General features: G+C 43.3%; 1 protein-coding gene across 1 annotated transcript in view; it reads right to left on the minus strand.

The window, feature by feature from the left end:
* DKK3 (dickkopf Wnt signaling pathway inhibitor 3) overlaps positions 1-25,781 on the minus strand; it is a 65,789-nt gene that overhangs the window by 6,924 nt on the left and 33,084 nt on the right. The window contains exon 5 of the mRNA XM_021001976.2: positions 598-690. Within this exon, the coding sequence (XP_020857635.1) occupies positions 598-690 (93 nt within the window). The remainder of the gene's footprint in view (positions 1-597; positions 691-25,781) is intronic.

Here is a 25,781-nt window from a genome sequence, read left to right on the forward strand (position 1 = left end):
TAATAAGTATTTCTTAGTAAGTAGTAAGTATTCTTATTTCCCAGCATGTATAGTATGTTAATGAATGTGTTTATCCCTGTGTTCTGGGCAAACAACTAATTACTCTCCATACACCTAAGTAGCCTATAGGGGCGTTTCTCCATAAGACTTTCCTTCTTTCTCCAACACAAGTTAAAGGCTAAAGGTTTAGGTAGGAATGATCAGCCCCACATATCACATCCCCAACCTGGCTAGGAGGCAGAGATGCTACTGGTCCCTCCCATCCTGATATGCTAGTCAGGAAGGGGTCTGTACTATTGGAAATAGGCAGGATTAGATTCAGAATTTTCTCTGCAGGGCTATTTCTCCCATCTTCTGATAGATCCCAAAAATGGATTGTGTTGTCTATGGTGTTTCCAGGAATACTAGGGGTTGTGGGGTGCCCAGTGAGCAGTGTGCACAAGATTTTGGAATTGTGACATTTTCCTAGGTGTTGGACACTGGAGAACCAGAGGGGGCCAGTACCAAAGGCAGACCGTGAGGCATCTGCCAAGAGGCTTCTAAGAGAGTAAGACCAGAAGAACATGAGTCAGGCATTCACAGGGGTTGGTTACTTACTGTTTCTTGGCTCTTACAGAATTCACAAGTATATTCAAAACTGGAAAACTGGCAGTATTTCTCTGTCCCGCAGTCCTCATCGACGATGCACTCCTAGAAGAGGAAAGAAGCTTTGTTAAATCATTGAACAAAAGGGCTCTCATCAAACAGGCTGGGTTTTTAAATGATTTGTTGCCAAAAGGCATCCAGGAGGGGAAGGCTTTTGGAGCAAGTATCTACACATTAGCTTGTCTCATTTGAGACTCGCAGCAAAGCTGGTGAGGCAGGTGCTATCATTACGCCCATTTTACAGATAAGGAAAATGAGGCTGAAGTGATCTTCCCAGGTTCTCAAAGATAGGATTCCTCCTGACTCCAAGTCTACCACTCTTCTCTCTATGCCTTGTTGTGACTAAAAGCACTATCAAGCTTTTGGAAGAAAATGAAGCTGATATTACAGTGTAGTTAAACTAATCCCTATTACATGCTAATGAGTAAGTGGATACAGAGGGTACACGTCTACACGTACCAGTCAACTCCATCCGATCCAAGTCTAGAACTCCTTATGAAGCACCTACTGGGTGCAGAACCCTGTACTCCGTGCTGGAGAAGAGACGAAGTTTAGACAAGACATGGTCCACCCTCTCTTTCAGAGACTTTTTTTGTGTGTTTACTTTTCAACCTGTCTCTTCTATGAGGCCAGGGCTTCCATCTCTTCCTCAACACAGGTCTTAGCACTTAATAAAGTGTTTGTGGAATTGAATTTAAATTGAGCTTTGAACAGTAGGGGGATGGAATGAACATAGATAACTACAATACAAACGAATACATGCGAAGTGCCTAGGAGGAGTGTACCCAAAGTACTATATGAAGTAACTGCTAACAGGAGGGATCATCAAAAGTTTCCTACTCAGGCTTTAAATGATAGGGAGAAATTCAACAGGAGGAGGAGAGGGCATTTTAGTCAGGTGGAATAGTGGAAGCAAAGGACAAGGAAAAGGGACAGCATTTAGAGGTTGAAGAGGGGTGGATTTGGCTAGAAGGCAGAATACGTAGAGATAAATAAATAGTGTAGGATAAAGCTGGAATCGAAATGTCAAAACACACCACTCCTGAGTGCAGCCCAAGCCAGATTAAAATACGCTTGGGAATGGTTTAACAGAATAAAAATGCAATAAAACATAGACAATTTTAAAACTAAGTCAATATGTAGTCTGCAGGGATCTTTATGTACAGATTAGTGACCCCAGTTTTTATTTCAGTTTGGTACCACTGATTTGAAAGACTTGAGTGGTACCAGATTGGAAGGGTCTTCAATGCCTGAAGACCAGTTCCAGCAAAGGTCTTCATGCTGCGCTTTCTCAGAAAAGGCCGCTGCTGCCTGGATGCTCCGCAAAGTGACCAGGTGACAGTATTTGATTTGTTAACCCTTTCCTTTGTTCTGGTGTTTTACTTATTAGTTCCTTTTTCTTTCTTCCTTTTATCTAGCTACTTAATTCTTCCCCTCTTTCTTTCTCTTTCACTTAAGTAGACAAGGAAAATCCCCTTGCTTCTCCTTCCCTTTAACTTGTTTGTTAGTTTTTAAAAATTTCCTTTGTCTGCATCTTTTTCTTAAAAAAGGATTTCTTTCCCTCATTGTCTTAATGATTTATCTTCTCTTTCTATCTATTCTAAACTTTTATTCATGACTGTTACACTTATTGGTCCTTTAATCTCTGTATTCTTCATGGAATTAAAGCATCTAAGATACCTATTTTGGGTTCCCTGTTCTAAATAATTACTGCCTTTTAGATAGCACCCCCTATGTGGTAGCTAGGTGGCACAGTGAATAGAGCACCAGCCCCGAAGTCAGGAGGACCTGAGTTCAAATCCGGCCTCAGACCAAACACTTGACCCTTACTAGCTGTGTGACCTTTGGCAAGTCACTTAACCCCAACTGCCTAAAAGAAAAATAAAATAAAAAATAGATATTGCCTCCCGGACCCTTTTTTTCTGTTGTTCCACTTACTCTTAGAATTACTACCTCCTGCAAATGATAGAAAGGATATCGCTTCATGGTAAGAATTTCCTATGTCTCTGATTGTTCAATATTAACCTTTGCTCTCTCCTTGGCAATTTCTTTCCATTTGCCATGCCCTCTCCTCCCTGGGGCCACACCTTCCCAGACTTGTGGATATTAGTTGTTCCAAGGAGCCCTGATTCTTCTTACCCTAACGAAAGATGGGTGGTCTCTCTAAGCACCAATTCCTGAGATTAGAACCACTGGTAGGTCCCCATTATCTCTCCTCTTTTTATCAGTAATACTCCATCCCTCCACTGAAACAAGCTTTCTTCCTTTCTTTCCCCCTTTTTCAATCCCTCCCTTCACCCACTTCCCTGTAGATGCTCTTCTTCCTGTGAGACTACAGGAATTATTTCCCTTTCATTGTTAACCTTCGATTTTATTAGGGTTCAATGCCTATTCTCCTCTATCTTCTTCCTCTCTTCTCCTCTTTTGTGTGCCCTCTCCTCCTATAATTTAGTCTGACAAAAGTATTGATTCACCTCTAGGCAGGGTTTTCATGATGTTTGAGACTTCCTTCTCCACTACCACTTTTATTTGTCTTCTGCTTTCACCCTTGTCTCCTTGTGCAGTTTTAGGAAGAAACCTCTTAATGGTCTCTCTGTTGCTATTTTGTTTTTGCTGTCCTTGGTTGCTGTATTTATTTACCTTTCTTGTATTTCTGTTGCCTGGGGTGTCTGAGAAACAAATAATTTGTTCAGGCCTATTTTTCTTTCTAGAAATGCTTCAAATACCTCTTTTTATTGAATGCCCATCTTTTTTCATTAATGGTCAGACTCAGATTTGTAGGGTATATCACCTTAAATTGCATTTTGAATTTCTTTGCTCTTTACAACACATTATTCCATTCCCTTCTGCAGTTTCTGGTAGGTACAAAATAGTCCTGTTATTTGAATTTCCTTTACTTCACATTTGAAGATCTTTCTCCTGGCTACTGGCAGAATTTTTTGTTGTTGTTGTTACTGGAATTATTTAACTTAACCAGTATATGTCTTGGAGTTTTCAGCATAGGATTTATATTGTTGGGGTTTTTCTTTTGGTTTTGCTTTTCTTTTTTTTCCCCTAGAAGCAACCTGTAGAGTCTTTCAATTGACATTTTATTTTCTGTGTTCAAAAATACGGGAAATTTTTCTTGCATTATTTCTTGCATTGTGCTATTGAGGCTTTTTGACTTGTGATTTTTCTGGGAAGATTTATAATCCTTATATTGCGTCTATGCATCCCATCTTCAAGATCAGTATTTTACTTCTATGGAGATCACGTTTTCTTTTAATGTTATTACTTTTTTCTTCCTTTCTTCTAATCAATTCATCAAACATTTATTAATTTTTCTAGTTCATCAATTATTTATGCTGTGCAGGCCATAAATTCTGATTCCACAATTTTTCTTTCTCTTTTAAACCATTCAGGAATACTGTGGTTCCATGATCTCTTGAGAATCATCAGATTTCTCTGCTTCACCAAGTATTGATTCATTTTCCCTTATCTTGCAATATTTATTCATAACTCTATGGACTCTTTTAGGTGATCTGGCAACCACATTCTCTTCTGTTATTACTATCTCCCCTATTGGTTTATGTGCTTATGTTCAAGATCTTTAACTGATTTTTCTTTCTCTCCAACCTTTGGCAATTTTATTCTTTCCCCTTTATTGTCCCCCACTGCTCACTTTCTGACTCCTTCTCTTTTGGTGACAGTTTTCCTGGAGGCTGGACCTCAAACCCATCTAAGTCTCTTCCCATGTTGGGCAATTCAGGTTTCGATGCCCTTAGTCCTTGCCGGAAATAACTTCTGGGGGAATAGAATTGGCTCCAACTGAATGCTGGGATCTTTCTCTCAGGCTTAGTGGAGTGCCACTCAGTCACATACATGTCCTGCCTCGGTTTCCTCAGTTCCTCGGTTGTCTGCTACAGCATAGAGTGCTGCCTCACTGCTATTCCAGAAAAAAAAAAGCTTCTGCCTTTTGATTTTTCATGGCATGAAGAGGAGAGTTGTATTCAACTGTAAACCTGTGGATTAGCTAGTGTATCAATGCCCTTGTGGGTGACAATGGAGGGAGTGCTGAGTGAGGTTCTTAGGGGTATGGGGATTAGCCTTCTCTGCTATTAGTCAATTAGGTTTTTACTTCATTTTGCTTGTTGGTGACCTAGACTATGGAGATAGCTAAAATTGCTTTATTCCTGGAGCATAATTTCTGTTTTAGAGAGATATAAGAGGTTGTGACAGGAGAAAATGTTTAGTCTTCCATCTTGTTCATCCTATCAGGTAACATTACTTGGTAGACCATGGAGAACCATTAAGAGATTTTGAGCAAAGGAGTGACACGCTCTCTCTCTCTGTATAGGAAAAACCTACCCTGCCATATGTGTGAAGGATGTGTTTGGATACAGAAAGAGAAGATGAAGGAACTCGAGGTAAGGTGAAGAGGCAAGAGATGTTTTGGAGATGGAATTGGCAGGAACTTGTAACTGATAATGTGAGAGGGAGGGAATAAAAAGGAGGGGAGAAGCGTTGCTGGTAGTTCATGGAATAAAGAGTTGTTCATTCTGGGGAGCAGGGGATGACATTTCATCCACTTCATCAAAAGCACCCAGGAGGCAGCCAGGTGGCGCAGTGGCTAGAGCACTGGCCCTGGAGTCAGGAGGACCTGAGTTCAAATCCAGCCTCAGACACATAATAATTACTAGCTGTGTGACCCTGGGCAGGTCACTTAACCACAACTGCCTTAAACAAAAATAAGGCACCCAACACCATGGCCAGCATATGATCAGCCTTCCTTGAGATCTCCCAAAACTTCATTCAGGGGTCAGCTTGTGCCCTCAGGATGTACTTTCCAGTCCATCTCATCTCAAAGGCCCAATTAGAATTTTCTCAAATGTTCCCACCTGATTGCACTCAGACAACAGAAAACCCAGGACATTGATGCCAAAGAACATAGTGTCTCACCATTTTCCCACTGCACTTAATTCCTCCCCAAACCCATTCTTCACATAGAACCACAAGGAAGAACCCTTTGAGAACATCTGGTCTGATTCTATCATATTATGAAACATAGGCCCATCAAGAACTGACCTACTGTCTTACCCTACAGGAAAATAAGGGACGAAGGGGACAAGAGAGCAGGGGGATGATAGAGAGCAGGACAGATTGGGAAAGGGATAATCAGAAGGAAGTACTTCTGAGGAGGGACTGGGTCAAAAGAAAGAATAGAATAGATGGGGGGCAGGATAGGATTAAGGGAAATAGAGTTAGTTTTTCACAACATGTCTACTATGGACGTGTTTTGCATAACTGCACATGTATGGCCTGTGTTGAGTTGGTTGCCTTTTCAATGAGGGTGGGTGGGGTGGGAGGAAAGGAGAAAGTTTGGAACCCGGAGTTTTAGAAACACATGTTAAAAAAAATGTTTCCACATGCAGCTGGGAAATAAGAAATACAGGAAATGAGGTACAGAAATCTATCCTACCCTGCAGGAAAGTGGAAGGGGAAGGGGATAAGAGAAGGGGGGAATAGAGATAGAAGGGAGGGCAGACTGGGGGAAGGGGTTATTCAGAATGCATGCCATCTTGGGGTGGGGGGAGGGGCAAGATGGGGTAAAAATTTGGAATTCAAAATCTTGTGGAAGTAAATGTTGAAAACTTAAAAAAAAAAAAAAAGAACTGACCTACTTAAGGTCACACAGAAAGTTAATGGCAAATAAGGTTTAGAAAGCAGGTCTCACTGATGCACTGTTGGTGGAGTTGTGAACTGATCCAACCATTCTGGAGAGCAATGTGGAATTATGACCAAAGGGCTATAAAACTATGCATACCCTTTGATCCAGCAATACCACTGCTAGCCCTATATTCCGAAGAGATAAAAGCAGGGAGAACCTATTTCTTCAAAAATATTTATAACAGCTCTTTTTGTAGTGGCTAAGAATTGGAAATTGAGGGGATGCCCAATAATTGGGGAATGGCTGAATAAGCTGTGGTATATGATTGTGATGAATATTGTTGTGCTGTAAGAAATGACAAGCAGGATGATTTCAGAAAAACCTGGACTTACATGAACTGATGCAAAGTGAAATAAGCAGAACCAGGAGAATGTTTCACACAGAAACAGCAATACTGTATGACGAACTATGGATGACTTTACTATTCTCAGCAATAAAATGATCCACGACATTCCCAAAGGACTCATAATGCCACATGCTATCTGCCTCCAGAGAAGGAACTGATATTGTCTGAATATAGACCAAAACATGCTATTTTTCTTTTTCTTTCTTTCTTTCTTCTTTCTTTCTGTTTGAGTCTTCTTGTACAAAATGACTAATATGGAAATGCTTTATGGGATTGCTCATATCTAATCTTTATTGGATTGCTCACTGTCTCGGGGGTGGCAGGAAGGGATAGAATTTAGAACTCAAAACTTTTAGAAATGTTAAAATTGTTTTAAGATGTAATTGGAGGGAAAATGAAATATTATAAAAAAAGAACCCAGGTCTCAACTCAGTCCAGTGTTTTTCTTCCACTACAACACCTGCCTCCTACACTTCCCACCCCTCACCCTACACAGTCAAAAGTTTATGTGTTTGTGTCCTTTACTTGCACGCACCCTAAAAGAGTAACACAGATACCCTAAGGATTGGTTTTAATATACTGAACAGATGGATTTAATTTATAAACTAATTAGTTCCAGGCCTTACAGTAAGGACACAGGAAGAGTCAGTCTGACTTGCATGAAGGCTGGGGAAAGAGGAGAGAGAGAGTGAATGTTGGGGAGAGATGAGAGGAAGGTGGGGGAAAGAGAAAAGAGGAGAGGAGAGGAGGGAGGAGGAAGGGGAGGCGAGAGAGAGGAGAGAGAGGTAGATAGACAGAGCCTCTCTGGGTCCCTGGGTCAGGAAGAACCTTTATGCCTTTGCCAAATGAGAACCTGCCCTATGGGAGGGAGAGAAAAATGTCTCCTGCTCCACTGGCCCAACCTGGGCAGGGGCCGCTTGGGCAGTCTTTGCATTGTCCCCACCCCCAACCACAGACTCATGGAATATTAATAAGTCTCTGAACCCTGGGCCCCAAGGGCTGCTCAGCCTTTATGGCTGACAGGTTTGGTCCACATTGAGCATTCACATCTGCAAATGAAGACGGTGAGCCAGAAGGTTTTATTGATGAAAAGCTGACAGAGGCTTTTTCCAGCTACAGCACGTCAATGGGATTTTTTTGTTTTATTATTATTACTATTATTACTAATGCAACAACTTTATGGGGTCCTGGTTAAATCTACTGCCTGATGGCTGCAGCCAGAGGGATAGATAGGGCTGGGGGTGAGAGGTGGGCAAAGAAGGGGAAAATAGTGCATGGGGGGGGGCTTCTTCATCCTTAAGGGGTTGGAGCTGTGCTCTGACAGATTGTGGCACTGCTCCAGAAGAGCCCATAACCTGACCTTACCATCTAACAATTTTCCAGGCTCTTTTTCCTCCAATACCCTCTTCAGAATTCATCTCCTCCTACAACCCGCTGTGTCCCCCAGATTATCACCAAATGGCATCTGAAAATCCTCTCCCCTTAATCTCATAGCGCCATGGCTCAACAGACAAAGGGGAACAAGGTAGCTGCCCCCAGGCTTCTGGAAACCAAGCTCTTCTAGAGGAAACAGGCAAGGAGAAGAACCAAGCCACGTCAAGCTAACAACACTGCCCTGTCTAGGCCAATCAAACCACCCTAGAGACCAACTCAGTGGGTCTCTTCTGAGGGAGGCCACGTAGTACAATGAGAGGCAAGAGGGGACAAGCATTTCTTAGGCATCTTCCATGTGTCAGGCCCTCTGCTTTACATAGGAGGCCTGGGATTAAATCCAGGCACTCTGCTATGGGGCTTTCCCCACTAGTAAAATGAGGTCCTCCTTAGCACCGACCTTCTGAGTCTAAGTTACTCAGATGTGGAAAGTTTCTGCTGACAGAGCAACGAGCCAGAAGGGTCAAATTAACTGCCCTGGCCATGAGGAGCTGTTAACGAGCACACGTTGAAATGCCTGAAACTCCCTCTTCCCCCCCCCCCCATTAACTACACTGTCACCAGATTATAGGATTTAGATCTTGGAAAGGATTTGAGGGATAACACAGCTGGACTGTGTCATGAAGCCCAGGAAAGGAAAGTGATTGCCTAGGGTCACACAGAACCAGAACTGGAACTTAGGTCTCCTCCCTCCAAATCTAGTGCTTTTCCTACTATACCACAAGGGAAAGGCTGATTAGAAACTCACATACACTAACATCAGACCCTAAGAACCTCTCTCTGACAAAATCAGGGTCTAGAAATTCCAGAGAGCTGGTATTCTCCTGGTCCATCCATCCATCAGCAATCATATATTAGATGCTTGCTGTGTGCCAGGCACTGTCCTAGGTGCTGGGGACGCAGAGACAAATAATGATCTCTGCCCTCAAAGAATTTCCATTCTAAGAATCCTTTGATACCAGAACATGCTGTTCTCAAGCAGTGGCCCTGCCACCATCGTTCAGCACGGCCCCATCATCAAACCCAGCACATCCAGCTCCAGGGTCGCCCTCTGCTGACTGGCACAGCTGGCACAGCTGTTGCTGGACTTGTGAAAAACAGCTACTAATCCCCAAGACTGATAAGTCTGCATGGACTTCTCTTCATGGGTTCAAATCTGGTCTCAGATATTTACTAGCTGTGTGAACCTGGGCACTTAAACCCTGCCTCAGTTTACTCAAGTGTAAAACTGGAGATTATAATAGCACCTACCTTAATATATATAATATTATATAATTATATATATGATATAGCACCTACAATAATCCTACAGGATTATTGGGAGGATAGTGTTATATAAATGTTATTGTTCAGCTGCGTCTGACTCTTTGTGACCCCATTTGGGGTTTTCTTGGCAGAGATACAGGAGTGGTTTGCCATTTCCTTCTCCAGCTCATTTACAGATTAGGAAACTGAGGCAAACGGTTAAATGACTTGCTTAGGGTCACACAGCTAGTGACATGTCTGAGGCCAGATTTGAACTCGGGAAGAGGAGTCTTCCTGATTCCAGGCCTGGCATTCTATCCACTATACCACCTAACTGCCCTAGAGATGGTGTGACCCAGATAGGACTGAAATCCACAACCCCCAGCTCTGGCTGCTGACGCCCAATCCATGAGGCTATCAGCTATTATTATTAGTGGAAAGGATGTTGGGTTTGGAAGCAGAGATAAAATGAGAAAATATTTGTGAAGTGCACAGAGCGCACCACTTGGTACATATGAGGCACTATATAAATGTGACTACTACAACTGCTTTGTGAACACTGAAGACAAGCTCTGTGGTTTTGTAACCCTGGACCCTGGCACAGTGTCCTACACACAGTAGGTACTTTTTTTTTTTAAAGCTACCTCCTTCTCCAACTGGTGAGTCCTTCCCCCAGACCTTCATTTGAGGAAGTACTCATGCCAGCCACGCTCACTCCCAACCTGGCTCAGCTCCTGATTCCTTGGACTGCTTTCCCACCTCTAACTGAGGTTTAGTATTTCCTTTATTATTTAAAACCTTAATTCTGAGAAAGGCCCCGAAGGTTTCACCAGACTGGGAAAGGGATACGTGGCACAAAACCGTAATAGCTGATATTTATGTAGCGCCTACGATGTGCAAGTCACTGGACTGAATGCACTGCAATTATTGTCTCATCTGATCCTCATGACAACCTTGGGAGGTAGGTGCTACTATTATATACATTTACAGATGAAGAAACTGAGGCAAGCAGACTCATCCAGGGTCACAGAGCTAATAAGTATCTGAGGTCAGATTTGAACTCTGATCTTCCTGACTGCAAGCTTTATCCATGGCACCACCTGGCTGTCCAAAATAAGTTAAGAACCCCTCCTCTAAGATAATAAGTTAGTAGAAGTTACTCACCAGGGTATGGAAATCATGTCTGCAGTCAAAAAAAACAAAAATATTTAGCTTTGGAGGTTGGAGAAGTGCCTGAACCTAAAACTGCCCACAGAAAGTATGAAAAGACATCTTGAGTGTCCGTGCAGGATGTCTATCCTTGGTCCCATCACTTCAGGTCACGGGGCCCTGAGTTGTCATTGAACTCTCCCCAGGATACGTCTGCCACCACCTCATCCCCATAGGTGCCCAATATCACAAGGAGGAAGGGAATTAGTGGGTCCTTCAGGCCTGCTCTTATCCAGGTAACCTTGTCCTAGTCAGCTTGCGACATTTTCATCTGTCCCATTTAGGATAAGGACCTGCAGCCCCTAGCCAATAGGTAAGTAAGGCCACTCTTGTATGGCACATACCAGTTGCCAGGGTTCTCCTGGCTGCTGCACTTGGTTAAGGACACAGATATGGAATATCAGAGTCCTTCTCAGCAATGGTCATACAATAATAGAAAAAAAAACAGCAGAGAGTGTTCTAAATCTTCTATTTTCCAGCTAGGGGAAACAAAAGAAATGACTTTGATAGCCTGGGGCAGGCATAGAGTGCTTTCAAAACTGATCTGAGCTACCTATGAAAGCCATCTCATTGTCCTGGTGATGGCTTGCTGATTGTAGTTCATATATCAAATCCTCAACATTCCTTTGTCACATCCTGGTAGAATATAAACCCCTTGAAAGTAGGAAGATAGATAGATAGATAGATAGATAGATAGATAGATAGATAGATAGATAGATAGATAGATAGATAGATGCAGATGGATGGATAAATAGGGAGATGAGTGGATGGATGGACGGACGGGTGGATAGATAGACAGATGATGGATTGAGAGATGAATAGGTGGATAGAATTCATACTTTAAAATATTTAGTGTATACTATGTGCCAAGCGCTATGCTAAGGAATGGTGGTGTAAATGTAAGACAAAAAAGGTAGTGCTTACTCTCAAGAAGATTACTTTCTAAATGAGAGAAGACAAAAAACAAAAAGGAGCTTGGGGAGGAAGGGGAGAGTAAGAGATGGAAATGTCCAGAGAGTGAGGAGTGGAGCCAGGGGTAAAGTGAGCGTGGCCTTCATGAAATGGTAGTCTAGGCCAGGGACTTATCAAGCAAGCAAGTAGGTCATAGGGCCAAGACATCTCCAGGGTAAGAAGGCTTCTGGCAGGGAGGTAACTAAGTTAGAAGGGTAAGAAATGGAGCTGAGTAATTATTTCCATTTGCCCCTGTTTCCCCAGCACATACCATGATACCTAGTACATAGCAGGTGCTTAACAAATATTTGTTGAATTGAACTGCCACCAAACAGCCAAGTGAGAAACTCCATCTCTTGAGCTCTGCTCCCTTTCCTTTCCCTCCCCTCGCACATGAGGAATTCACAAAAAACAGCCCAGAAGCACCCAGCCAAAGTCTCTTGATAAACAGCCCAGAAGGACCCAGCCAAAGTCTCTATTGCTTTCTTGTCAGGCAAATGAGGTACACATTTAGAAAACTCAGCTCTCAATTCTCCACCAGACTCTGGCCCATGCATAGTTATATTCCATTGTGGAGGAAGAAGAAAGAGTAGATGGGGAAAATTGAATAGTTTCGGCTTAGACACTTTGCCAGGAAAATTTTCCTGGTCTCGTACACAGTCATAAAATAATGGAAAAACAGCAAAAAAAAAAAAATTTCTAAGTCTCCCATTTTCCAGCTAGAGGGAACAGAAGGCTTTTGGTAGACAGAAGTTAAATGTCTAGTATAAAGTGAATTCAGGGCTTGGATCTCAAATATCCACGGAAGCTTGTCCAGCCACCAAGAACAGTGACAATTTACTCAATGTCATTCAAGCTTGAACCCTCAGGCTGGGCTTGTCACAAAGCCAAGCCGTCTCAGACAGTTCTTCCAGGCCTATACAAGGGGCCATTTTCTTGGGGCAGTATCATCAACTGCCTTAAAAACCCACCAAAGATGCCAAGCCAGTTTTCTAGTTAATCACACCAGAGGCTGGAATTTCCATGACTCATCTCTGGCCCATGCAGATTTGGAGAAAGCGTTCCAAATTGGGAGAATTCAGGATGGTTGACCCCAAAGGGGAACCACAGGAAAATTGATTATCTAGAACCTGCTTAGGTAGAATATTCAGTTAACTGGGATTTTTGTTCTTTCTATTTTCAGAGGAATGAATTAATAAGAAAACAAGCAGAGAGCAGGGTTACACGGGAAAGTAAGCAAGCTTCATGTGCTTATCTTGGACTACATACTCCACGTTCTATGTGTGTCTCCTTCCCTCCCTCCCACCCCCCAGGGACCCAGCAAGAGCTTCTACCACTAGGAAAACATTCCATGATGGTCAAGACTAGGGTGGGAAAGTAAACAGAGAAAGGCGTTTTGGAAAGATTTCTAACTTCAAGGGCTGAAATGAAAAAAGGTTTTCTGGTGACCCCTCAGTGAACCAAGATATCACATTAGCTGGTATCCTGCTCTATCAAGCCCTTCAATGTCTGAGCTTTGGCTGAAGCTGGAACTATGTTGATGTTTTTCCTGTAAGGGAATTCAGTCTTGATGGATTAACTGAAAGAAATTCCTCTGTAATTCCCCATTCCCCCAGAAAGATGTGGCTTAGATCTCTAGGATATGTCTTGTCCCTAAGAGGGTAGGAGGTCTTAAGTTCCCTGAAAAGTCTTGAGTAGCTGGTGGCTCAGTGGATAGAGCTTTGGATTAGGAGTCTAAAAGGCCTGAGTTTAAATCCAGCCTCAGGCACGTACTAGCTGTGTGACCCTGGGCAAGTCATTTAACCTGTTTCCTCATCAGTAAAATGAGCTGGAGAAGGAAGTGGTAAACCACTCCACTAATCTTTGCCAAGAAAACCCCAAATGGGGTCACAAAGAGTCTGACACAACTGAAAATGACTAACAGCACCTAACTCCCGGGGTTGCTGTAAGGATCAAATGAGATAATACTTATAAAAGCTCTTACCACAGTGCCTGGCACATAGCAGGTATACTATCCATAAATGCTTACTCCCTTCCCCTCATAGAATCCTAGCCTTTAGAGAAGAAGGAGAGCATAGGTACAAGCATAGTGAACAGGGTTGAATTTGGAGTCAGGAAGACGTGGATTCAAATCCCATCTTTGAGACTTATTAGTGGTTTGATGAAGGAAATTGATTCACCTCAACCTCAATTTTCCTCATCTGTAAAATGGGAATTATAATACCTACCTCACTGAGTTGTTGTGAGGCTTGAATGACATTCTATAAGTTGGGTACTTAGCAAACCTTAAAGCATTCTATAAGGATTAATTATTGTTATTATTGCGATGAGAAAGAGGAGGGAGAAGAGGGAGGAAGAGGAGGAGGAAGAAGAGAAGGAGAATGTGGTATAAAGAGCTAGTCTCAGAGTCATGAAGAGCTGAGTTCAAGTCTCGCCTCTAAATTCATGATGACTAGTGACCTTGGCTAAGTCATTGAATCTGTCAATGAACCAGGCAACTCTTTGGGTCATAGAGTTAGAGCAGGGAGGGAACTCAAACTTAGGCCATCTAGTCTAACCCTTTCATTTTACAGATGAGGAAACTGAGACAGAGGGCCAAGGTCATACAGGTATTACATCAATCCATCAGAGGCAACATTTGAACCCAGGTCCAATTGCAGAATACTCTTTGATCCGAGTTGGGAGAAGAAGCTTCCACACCAGGAGTCCCCTACAGCAATGAAATCCTGAACCTGAGATCAATGTAACTGAGCCTGACCCCTTCCCCAGTTTTACAGATGATGGAACTGAGGCCTGAGGGGAAATACCTCCCTCAAGGTGACAAAGGTAGCAAAGAGCTCGGATCCAAACCTATATGTGAGGGCTCCAGATCCTCGGTTCCTTCCTCGATACCCTCATAGCCCCGGCCTTTGGAGACCAAGTGCTCCAGGGGGCCTGAAAGGCCTGAACACAATCCCAGGAAAGTCCAGAGAAGGAACGGACAGGCAGAAGACCCAGCTGACTCCAGATGTGGAGATCCCTGCCCGAAGGACTTAGTTAGTATCACATCTGGAAGAGCAAGGCAAGGCAGGACAAAGTTGAATGGGATAACACCTCCCTTCTTTTGTGAAAGGACTGCAGCGATACCATGACCCTCTGTATCTTTTCTAAAGGTGCTCCTAAAAAAGTTTTTCTCCATTCTTTGCCCTGTTACCAGCTCAGAGGACACTAAACAATCCCTATATTCTTCCCATACTGCCTGGAGGGACAAATCTCTCATACTCAGCAACCAACCCCATACTAGAAGCTGACTTATATGAGCCCTGTGGGATGGGATGCTTAGATGCCCTACTTCAAGGAGAGGAAAGGGAAAGGGAAAGGAACAGGAACAGGAAAAGGAAAAGGGGAAGGGGAAGTGGAGAGGGAAAAGGGAAAGGAGAGGAGAGGAAAAGAGAAAGGGAAAGGAGAGGAGTCCCTGTGAATTCCTAAACAGGAAATGACTAATCTTCAACTCCAAAATAATAACAGCTAGCATTTAAGTCTGCAAAGTTCTTTACAAACATTATCTCAGTTTATCTTCACCACAAACCTGGGACGTAGATACTATCATTATTCCCATTTTGCAGATGAGGAAATTGAGGTAAGCAGATATTAAATGACTTGCCCCAGGCCACACAGCTAGTAAGTGTTTGAAGCAGGATTTGAATTCAGGTCTTCCTGACTGTTCGACCTCGGTGACTTTAAAAGGATAAACAATTCATAAAATAGAAAAATCAGAGACTCTCTGGGTGAATTTGATCCCACCTCCCTCTAATGATCCCTTTGGACTAGACATTGCCACACCCTTATAGATCCCATTCACTTCGGGGTCTTAGAGGCAGCAGCTGCGTAGGGTTGTTTAATACATTCAACTCAACAAATATTTATCGAATGCTTATTTTGATCAGAGAGAGGTCAGGAGAGCAAAAGAACCGGGGTCCAGAGACCATCCAAGCAGGTATACTAGAAACAAAAGCATAAATTCAGATCTCCTAGCCTTCACTGCCAAAAGCAAATGTTTCCCCAAAGGGCACACCCCTTACCCCCAGCCATCTGCTCTGAGAAAACAACTCACCCAGTATGTTTGCACCCCCAGGCCCTGTGGCAGTTCAGGTGTGGGAGCTAAGGCTGAGAATCTCAATGGAAGGAAGGCAGACAGCATTCATGCAGCTGTCTAAAATCAAGAATTCTCCCACCAGGTCTATATGAAGGGCTTCAATGGGGATTGGTCCCTGTAAATGTGTGATGGAGCAGCAGTTATTGGGAGAATGAAATAGAACAGGGTTCACGACAGAGAAGCAGAGCATGGAATAAATACATAGTTTGTGTATGGGGGAAAGGTATCACAGGATGGAGAGAAGGAAAGAATGGTATCCAAGTGCAAGCCCTCAGAACTGGTTCTGTGTTCAGAGTTTGAGAGAATAAGGGTATCCAAGTGTGGGTAATTGGAATGGATTTCAAGTTGGGGGTGGGGTGGAGGTGGGGGGAGACGTTCTACAGACACTTTGTCCCTGACAACATAGCCATCTGGAGATGTTGTGTGAGCTCTAGGTCGGTACGGGTTGGCAGAGTTTTATCATCATTTGGGAAACTATGATAACCAAGTCCTGGCCAATGTAAATATTTGGTTGGCACAGCGCTGAGCCCCACAGTAGTCTTTGTATGGGGAAAAAAGAGAGCTGGGGGAAGGACAATGGATGCAGAGTCTGGAGGTGATTTTAATTACTGGCAAGTACTGATATGTTTGTGGGTAGGGTAAAGGTAGGGGTGGCCCAGAGCACTGGGCAGCACCTAGACAGGGAGACCCAGGGAATCCCTCATTTTTTGTGCTTTTTGTAGGAGTCCAGCCAAACAGGAAGGGCCTGGTAGATACCACAGATCAAATTAAATCCATTAAGGTGACATAAGAGAGAGGTGGTGGCTGTCCAGGAACATAAAATATGAGTCACAAGCTGGGCAGGGACAGGAAGGAGGGGTCATTGAGGAGGCAGGTGCAGGTACCTCCCAGTACCAGGCTTGTTTGTTTTCCCCTCTAGCTTCTTTTGAGGCTCAAGTGACTGAGCACGAGCTCACATCAGATTGACTATAATCAGAAAGAGATTAGAAGCCCATAGGTAAATATGCTTCCCCACTGAGGAAGAGACAAATGCTAGGGTTCCCTTACTTCCTAGAGGAGTGCCATTAGCCTGAGAAATGGGTACAAAAGGCTTTATCCTTTATTTGAGCAAGATCAAAATCAGATTTTGTCAGATTTGGCAGTTTCTCATCTACTGATGATTCTGTGAATTCTTTTTTTTTTTTACTGTTATATCACCTTTTGGGGGTAGTATGCATAGAGAAAACCTACCTAGGGAGGGTATGCATGCTACAGAACCTGGTCACTGACCAGGCACTGGACAGTGACATTGCCTCAGTCTGAACTCCACCTCATCTCCTATAGATGCACCATTCAAAGCCAAGGGATTCAAATCAGCTGGTTCCTATGAGGTACAATATGCATAATGAGCATGGCTCCACACCACCCCTCTGAGGCTGGTTTAATAACCTGGAATGGAAATGGCCCAGAGGCCTCTTCCCCTCCAGATGTCCACATGAGGGCCCATATATGTATCCCAGATCATGGTGGGAGGGGCGGGAAGTTCCTCACTTTTTGCAGCTGTGGCTAAATTACAGAATCAAAGGATCATAGGATCCTGGACTTCCTTAGAAGGGACTGAATTCCAACCCCATTTCACAGATGAGAAAGCTGAGGCCTAGAGATTAAGTGACACAGTAAGTGAGTTCAATGAGAGTTGAACCCTGACTCCAAGCACACCAGTCTATCCATCTATCACGTCTATGACAGACACCAGGAAGGACCCAAGAGATGGAAGGTAGGGTATTCATGAGCTTCCAGCAAAGAGAGAGAAGAGGACTTTTAGTCACCAATGCTGCTACAAAGCCTCAGGGGATCTTGTGATGGATAACTCTGTTCCCTTCAACAAAAGGAAGTCAAATGTTAAGGCAATTTTGTGACTAATTCAAGTCCATTATTTCTTTTTTTTTTTTGCCTTGGCTTCAGATGCCTAGAAAACATCACTCAATATAGAAGGTATGTGGCTTTCAGGAGGGACCTCAAAGTTGCCTGGGGCAAGGCAGGGCAGCTGAAAGAGGAGAAAACATTCTAGAGTTTCTGCAGAGTGAAGGCACCCAAAATTCTGCAGGAAGTGGAGAAGAATTAAATGGAATGTGTGTAAGATTAAACACAGGTGGAGCTGGGTCTAAGCAAGCTAAGGCTAGAAAACTTCCTACTGTCTGCAATTCCTGGACATGGCTTCCGTCCCAGTCTGAAGGCTGGTATGTGGCTGGAGGAGAAATTACCCATACGGTTGGTGGGGTGTGAGTCATGAGCCCTCTGAGTTCTCCAGAACTAGCTCTGTCCCCGTATCCCATCAGAATATGTATGTGAAAGGTCCCATTCAGGAAACCTGCTCTGTTCCTGGTGCTAGGATGGGAATACCAAGAAAAGAAGAGAAAGAGAGGCAAAACAAGAGGGCAGGATGACCTTTGTGTCATGTTCTTCTTTGGCCAGCTGGGGAAGCCTATGCCCTTTGTCTGCTGCTGAGTGATTTCAGAGACTTCTCTGCAGGTTTCCTCCAGTAGAATGGAGGGCCTCATTGGGGTGCCATCGCACTGGCTTAAACCACAGACGCTGACAAAAAAAACTCAGTTAACCAGTATTTACTTATGTGTCCACTATGTGTCAAGCACTAGGAATACAAAGACAGAAAGGAGACAGTCCCTGCTTTCAAGAAGCTTACATTCTACTAAGGGTGACAAGCATGTTACAGATGAGAGTAAATATAGGAAACACAAAATACATCTATGGTGATTAAGAGGATGCTAACACCTGGGGGGAGCAGGAAGGAGGCCTCTTATAGCAGATGGTGCTTGAGCTTTGTTCCCTAAGTGGGGTCTTGGGGGTCTGTGAGGTCAAAACTGTTTTCATAATAAGACTAAGATGTTATTTGCCTATTCAAATACTCCTCCCTTTTCCAACTGTGTGAAGCCAAATTTTTCTATACTTCAACCAAAACATTGCAACAGATTGAATGCAGAAGCAGATATGAGAATGCAGCTGTCTATTAAACAAGACATTAAAGAGATTAGCAAAAATATGTAAAACAATGACACTCTTTTCATTAAATGTTTTAGTTTTGGAAAATAGTTATTTTTCATAAAAATATGTCATTTATGCTAATATATTATTATAGTTTTTAATGAATTAATACATATTTTAGAAATGTATTGGTTTTAATTTCCAATACAATAAATGCAGATAGATATTACCTACATAAATAAAAGTTCCTTGGGGCCCTCCATAATTTTTCCTGAGATTAAAAAAAAAATTGAGAACCTTTGCCTTAAAGAGACCTAGCAGATTAAAGAGGTGGGGGTGAGGAGATAATTTTAGGCATGGGGGGACGACCTTCTCAAGGAGGCAGGAGATAAGACAAATTTCAGAAAGGGTTTGAGGTGGCTGTGCTTCCCTTCTGAAAGGATCCCTTCATTCTGCTGCTATGCCAAAGGCAACCAGGCTAAAGAGTCATGTGCTGTCCTATTATACGCATGCTGAGTGGTCCAGGAAAGTACCTCAGTGTTAGCACTAGTGCTATCTGTCAAGTGCTCATCAGTTTCATTTCATGCTTCCTGAGAATACAAATATGGCACCCTCTCTGCACTCACTCCCCCAGTCCCCATTAGCACTAGTGGGTTGGGTGCCCAGGGGGGCAGCTGCTACTACTTTTAAGGTAACTCACACCCTTGGAACTGCAAGGCCACCGTCTCTAGAGGGTGGGTATTCAAGAAGTTTGCTGAGGCTTGTGACGAATGAATCGTTTTGCTGATCATCTTGGCTGGCTCCTCTCAGTTACATGCATCAACCCACTGCTCGACTGGTCAAGCAGCTCACTCTGGCTGCAAACTCATTCCACAGCAGGTTGAGCTGCTCCTTGACTGGACCAGGTAAGGTGCCCAGTTGTTTGGCCACTGGATCCTGCCATCTTGGGCTGGGCAGGTTCTTCAGACACTAGCATCTCTTCTGGATGGGCTGACCAACCAGGCTTACTCTTCTCTGGGCAATGGCAGCCTTCACTGCCCTCATCCCCTGGCTTGGCTGAATGTTTCTGTGCTCTCTTCAGCTGGAGTATTCCCCTCTTTCAGCAAGGGCATCAACTTGCCTGGGATTGGCAGGAACCTCTCCTCTTTGCATTCGGGTTTCAGACTTTGCACAGCCCTCCCTCACTTAAATCCAATTCACTTGCATGTCATGGCATCACCTCCCTGATGTCATGGTCCTCTTCCAGAATGAAGGACAAACAACAACTGGAAAGGAGGCTGGAGAGGTTCAATTCTTCCTGCTTCAGTGAAGGACTCTGCTTTCATGTATTTGTTTGTTTGTTTGTTTATTTATTTTTCTGCTTTTATTTACGATGAAGACCCAATACACTTCCCAGCTTCCCCTTGGGGTTTTACTCAGCTGATCAGCTGGGGTCAAAGACATGAATGCATTCTGTGCCCTGAGGCAGGTTGATTGTCTGGCTAGCCTCTTTCTAAGTGGTTGGGCTATTCATGGAGGTGTGGCATGTTGCCCTTACTTCATCCTTTACACGTCAATGTCTCAGTTTGGCTCAGTCAAACAAGGCAGGCTGACATACAAACTGCAGGCCCTTTTCCTTTGTAAATCTGGTCACAGATGTCACAAGAGGTGGGACTCCGAGAAAGAGCTTCCTGCTCCCCAGGAGAAGGTCAAAGCAGTGACTGATCTATCAAAGGATCCTTCATTCCCTCAGATTCACCCATGAAACCTGTCTTTGGCATTCTGAGCAGGCTGAAGTCTCTGAACCACAGCTGGGTGAAGACATTGACTGCAGCAGCATCAATGCATAAACACTAGCTCCATTTCTTACTGGGAAATTCATCAAACTTAATAAAGTATGTTTTGTGCCACTGGGAGGAAGATTCTATTTACTTGCTTTTTCCCCTACAAAATAAAGCAACAAAGAAATATAAGGCCTAGCTGCCTAAATGAAATAGTCATCTTTGTTATAATTTTACCATCTATTTTTCTGGAAGATTCTATGTAAACACTTTCAATCTCTTCCCTTTCACTTTATACTTATCCCTGCCTCTCCTCCGCTCCCACCCCCCAATCTTCTACTAACTTACCATCTTGAAATCCTATACTTTTACAGATAGGTAAGGGTTTGCTTGTTATGCACAAACTTGCAGAGTTACAAGGGAAGGGAATATGCATTTATATAGCACCTACCATGTGCCAGGCACTATGCTAAATGTTTTTTCCAAATATCATGTCATTTGATCCTTGTAACAACCCTATAAGGTAGATGCTATTATTATCCCCATTTTACACTTGAGGAAACTGAGGTAAATAGGGATTAAGTGATTTGCCCAGGATCACACAGCTAAGTAAGTGTGAGTATGGATTTGAATTCAGGTCTTTCTCACCCCAAGCCCAGTGCATTTTTTCAGTATCTTTATTTTTCTAGGAGAGAAGGAAAGAGGGAGAGGGAGAAAGAGAAGGAGAGAGGAGGACAGAGGGAGAGAGGGAGAGAGAGAAAGAGACAGAGACACAGAGGGGGAGGAAGGGAGATACACACACACACACACATACACACAGAAAGAGAGAGAGAAAGAGAGCTGGGCATGGCAGATACCACATATCACCACAAAATAAAATTGATTCTATTTTGCACAGGAAATTAATAGGTTACTAATGTCCACATCATTTCCGAATGAGTTGTGTACACTCAGATTATCACCTAGTCAGAACAAAGGTCAACCTAATGTGCCAAATGAGCAGGGTGAGCATGAGAAGACTCTGTGTATGTGATCACAGTGCTGGCAGCCTGACTTGGAAAGCAAGCTATCCATTTCCCATTTCTTCAGAATTTACAAAATGAAAGATATTAACCCTTTCACCCCTTCTTTGAGAAGTTAAACCAACACAAAATAACTGCCACAATATTTAGATGTAATATAACAATATTGTCCTGTAAGAAATGATTAATCTGAAGAATACAGAAAAGCTTTGGAAGACCAGTAGGAACTGATACCAAGTAAAGTAAGCAGAACCAGGAGAATGATATGCACACAATGACCAAAAACAAGGTAAAGGAAAAGAACACTGAACGACCTCAGCACTCTGATCGGTGCAGGGACTCATCATTATTTTAGAGGGCTGCTGGCGAAGCAAGTCTCCCTCCACTCATCACAGACACGGTGGCCTATTGGGACAGAAGGAGGCATACATGTTCAGACACGGCCAATGTGCTGGTTTGTTTTGCTCCATTATTTGTTATGAAGCACAGTCCTGTAAGGGGTAGGGGAGGGAGCAGTCTTTTGAAAGTGGCAGTGATGTTTTTAAAAGTATCAATAAAATATGGTTAAAAATAATTGCCACAATGAGAATATGGAAAGAGCCCAGAAACTACCTTGGCCAGCAAACACTTGATCTCCTTGCCAAGCAAAGGAATGTGGAAGCCAAGGGCAACATTGATTTAAAGCACAAGCTCATTTGCAAAACATTAAGGACAAAGATGACGGAAGAATGTGGGCAATGGGACCTCATAAAAAGAGCAAAAAGTAGTTGGGGGGAAGCCAATCTACAGAGACTTTGGCCTAAAACCTAGCTAAGCCAGATCATCCCAAGAACATTTGTAAACGAAACCGGGGGCAGGCAATAAATGAAATGGAATAGTTGTGCCAGTGTTTCCATAACTTTTGTATTGGCTCCAACGGCACCGCCTCAGGATCCAAGATCCTAAGGGAGGAAGCAGCAGCAGCACTTAGGAAGACGGTACCTTCCATTAGGGTATATCTAATGAAACGTTTATTGGAGAAATCTGTGCTAGAGATAACGCAATTGTATTTTTATTCCTCCCTCCAAAAAAGGGTGATCAGTAATAATAATAACCAATAATTAATCATAATTTATCTAATGCTTACTCTGTGCCAGGCACTGCGATAAGCACTTGACAAATATTAACTCATTTGATCCCAGGAAGTGGATGCTGTTATTATCACCATTTTACAGATGAGGAAACTGAGGCAAACAGAGATTAAGTGACTTGCCCAGGGTTACACAGCTAGTAAGTGTTTAAGGTCAAATTCAAACTCAGATCTTCCTTACTCCAGGCCCAGAGCTCTATCCATTGTGCCACCTAGCTGCCCAACCACCATTACTTATTCTCGTTTTTTCATTTTGCTACCATTTTTAGGAGGTTAGCCAGCACACACATTGGATGTGGGGAGCCACTGGGACCTCAGAAGTCTGCAAGGCGCAGTGCAGGTGGGACTGCCACACGTAGCTCAGGAGGCCCTCCCGTCCCTCCCCAATGATGTCCCTGCTGCTGCCGAGAAGAGTTGAGTAGAGGTAGGTGGCGCAGGGACATTTGTTGGATTTCTTAGCATTGCTAGGTGATAGGAAGGGGGAGGGATGGAGGAGTTTGGTGACAGAAAGGAATTGGCCCCTTCTTGGTGGTGAAGAGCAGAGGCATCAAAATTGGAGGGCTGCAGGGTGGAGCTGCAAACCCCTCCCCACACCTGCATTTATAGAGGGCTCTGGGCTTTCCGAACTTTCCAGGTAACTCCCCATTTTCCACCAGCAACTCTGCTTGCTTTTGAATTCCTGCACCAGCTATTCCTTGGTGATCCTCCCCCTCCCTCCAGCCCTTTTAGCTTTCTTTCGTGTGTGTGTGTGTGTGTGTGTGTGTGTGTGTGTGTGTGAGATATGTGTTATGTGTATGTTATGCTGTGTATTAGCATGTAAGCTCCTTGAGGGCAGGGACTGTCTTTTTCTTATTTGTATTACTAGTGCTTAGCACAGGCATAAAGTAGTGCTTTTAAAATATGTTTGCTAAATTGAATTGAATCAATGTTACAAGTAACTAAAGGGACAAGGGAAAGACACACTGAATTTAAGCAGGCTGTAGCGTATTGCCAACAAGGACTCGTCTGTAGGGCATTATCAACCACATGAATGATCGGGAAAGGGTGTAACCAAAAGCCAAAAGATGAATAGATGAATGCTAGCTACATTGTTCGTGAGATATTGAAAGAGAGAGGCCTCCAGCACTTTGGGTGGCTCCCTTACAGAGGGCTTATGGAAAGACATGGAACAGACCAAACAAGGTAAAAAAAAGGCATTGAGGGCTTGTGGCAGGCACCAGGAACTCGCAGAACTCACAGATCTGAAGTATCATGAGTATTCAATTAGTAATAGACCTCAGTTTAAGCAGATAAAATACAAGACTAGGGGTCTGGAAGACTAGGTTCAAATACCACCTATGCCACCAACCAAGTGCCTAAGCCCTTAACTGAGCCTCAGTCTCCTCACCTGTAAAATGGGGGTCCCAATATCTGTAGTGCCTACTTCCCAGGGCAGTGGTGGGACACAAAGGATATTGTTTGTAGAGTGCTTTGCCACTGACAGCTCTCCAAATGTCTGTTGTTGCTATTTCCTTATTTGAAAATATGCATTCACTGATAAATTTTGTATTTACATCAACTGCATTTCCTAATGTGTCCTTATCCACTCTACAATCCAGAGAATGATGCCTTATACCAAAGATTTTTTAAAGAGAAAAAAATGTAACATAGCAAAACCAACATGTTGGAAGGGTCTGACGTCATCTGTAGTGTTCCATACCCATAGTCCCCCACCTCATTATTAATTTTAAGGAGAAAACCCTGTGTTATGAGTTATTGAGTACAATGTAGTAAGATGATGCCCAGGACAAAAGATTCCCAGTACACCAGCCTCTTGGAACATGTTCCATGGAGATCCATGGAAGGATCATTTAATTTTGTCAGAGAACGTGGAAAAGCCTATATATAATAACCAGCCAGGGAGAATCATCCTACAGGGTTATAAGAACATAAGCCAACCGTGGAAGAGGAGACACTAGACATATTTATCTTTGTCTCCTTGAAAGCCACACATTTAAAATAGATTATTGTTTTCAATTTTGTTAATTTCCTCTTTGGTTTTCAGGATTTCTATTTTAATATTTCAGTGTGTCTTTTTAAATTATTAGTTTTCTGGCATTTTTTATTGCATTCCCAATTCAATGATATGTTCATTCTCTATTTTGTTAATATAGGTGTTTAGACATATGCATTTTCCCCATAGGAACAGCTACACTTCACCGCCCTCCCCTCCGAAAAAAGAGCATAAGCCTTGAGCTTCTGAAGAAGTCTTCTGCTTCATTGGTAGGAGGATACTGTAGAAACCCTTAGCCCTGTATTCTCACCCCCCATTACCTACAACACAGCTCCACTGTGAGGACTGGGCAAAGGGAAGGGTTTCAATCAACTAATTTCAAGGATTTGAACTAATAACAAAGGGGTGGAGTAGACTTTAAGTTATTTCAAAGAAAGAAATCTTTCTGACTCCAATTCACTTACACATTTCCACACTGTTCGAAGAATGTTCCAAACCACATTCTTTTCTAAAATGGCAACACCCATGGAAAGTTTTCAGTAGGAAAAGCTGGGTAAAATTATGTGCAAGTGGAAGGCAGGCTGAAGCGTCACATGAGCTTCCCCCACAAATACCACCAGCTGTGCTTACAGTAAGCCAGCTCTGGAGGGCCAAACAGCCAATTACAACAATAAGGATCACCCGACAGAAAGAGACCTAAGTGGAACGGTAATGAGGAATCTGGTCACACGGCTGGCTGGCTCGTACTCTCTCCACCTCTCCCAAATGGAACTCCTTGTCTCCTCTAGACCAGTGCCCCTTCCAACTTCCCAATCAGTCAGTCAATAAGCATTTATTAAAGGATTCCTATGTTCCAGGCAGAGGCCAAGTAAAAAGAGTCCCAGGCCTCAAGGAGCTTACATTCTAATGAAATGTAAATGTAGCTCCCAGCTATGGGGTGAGATAGATTGATGGTCCCCTGTGATGCCGAATGTACTTGCAGAGAGATGTGACTCCTGACCAGCTGAGAATCTTTAGAGAGAAGACTGGTCGAGTTTAAGAGAGAAACAAACAAAGAGGAAGAGGGAGAGAGATGCCCTAGAGGAGAAGAGGAAGGGTGCAGAATTGGAATACTGGATAGGGGACCTCCCTGGGGCTGCAGCCAGATGAGGAAAGCCTCCTCCTTCCACCCAGCATGTTACTTGATTCACAGTATTTGCAACCCCAGAGACTAAGAAAAGTGATGT

The sequence above is a fragment of the Phascolarctos cinereus genome, unplaced genomic scaffold, assembly GCF_003287225.1.
Source record: "Phascolarctos cinereus isolate Bilbo 61053 unplaced genomic scaffold, phaCin_HiC Scaffold_9;HRSCAF=440, whole genome shotgun sequence".
NCBI classification, from domain to species: domain Eukaryota; kingdom Metazoa; phylum Chordata; class Mammalia; order Diprotodontia; family Phascolarctidae; genus Phascolarctos; species Phascolarctos cinereus.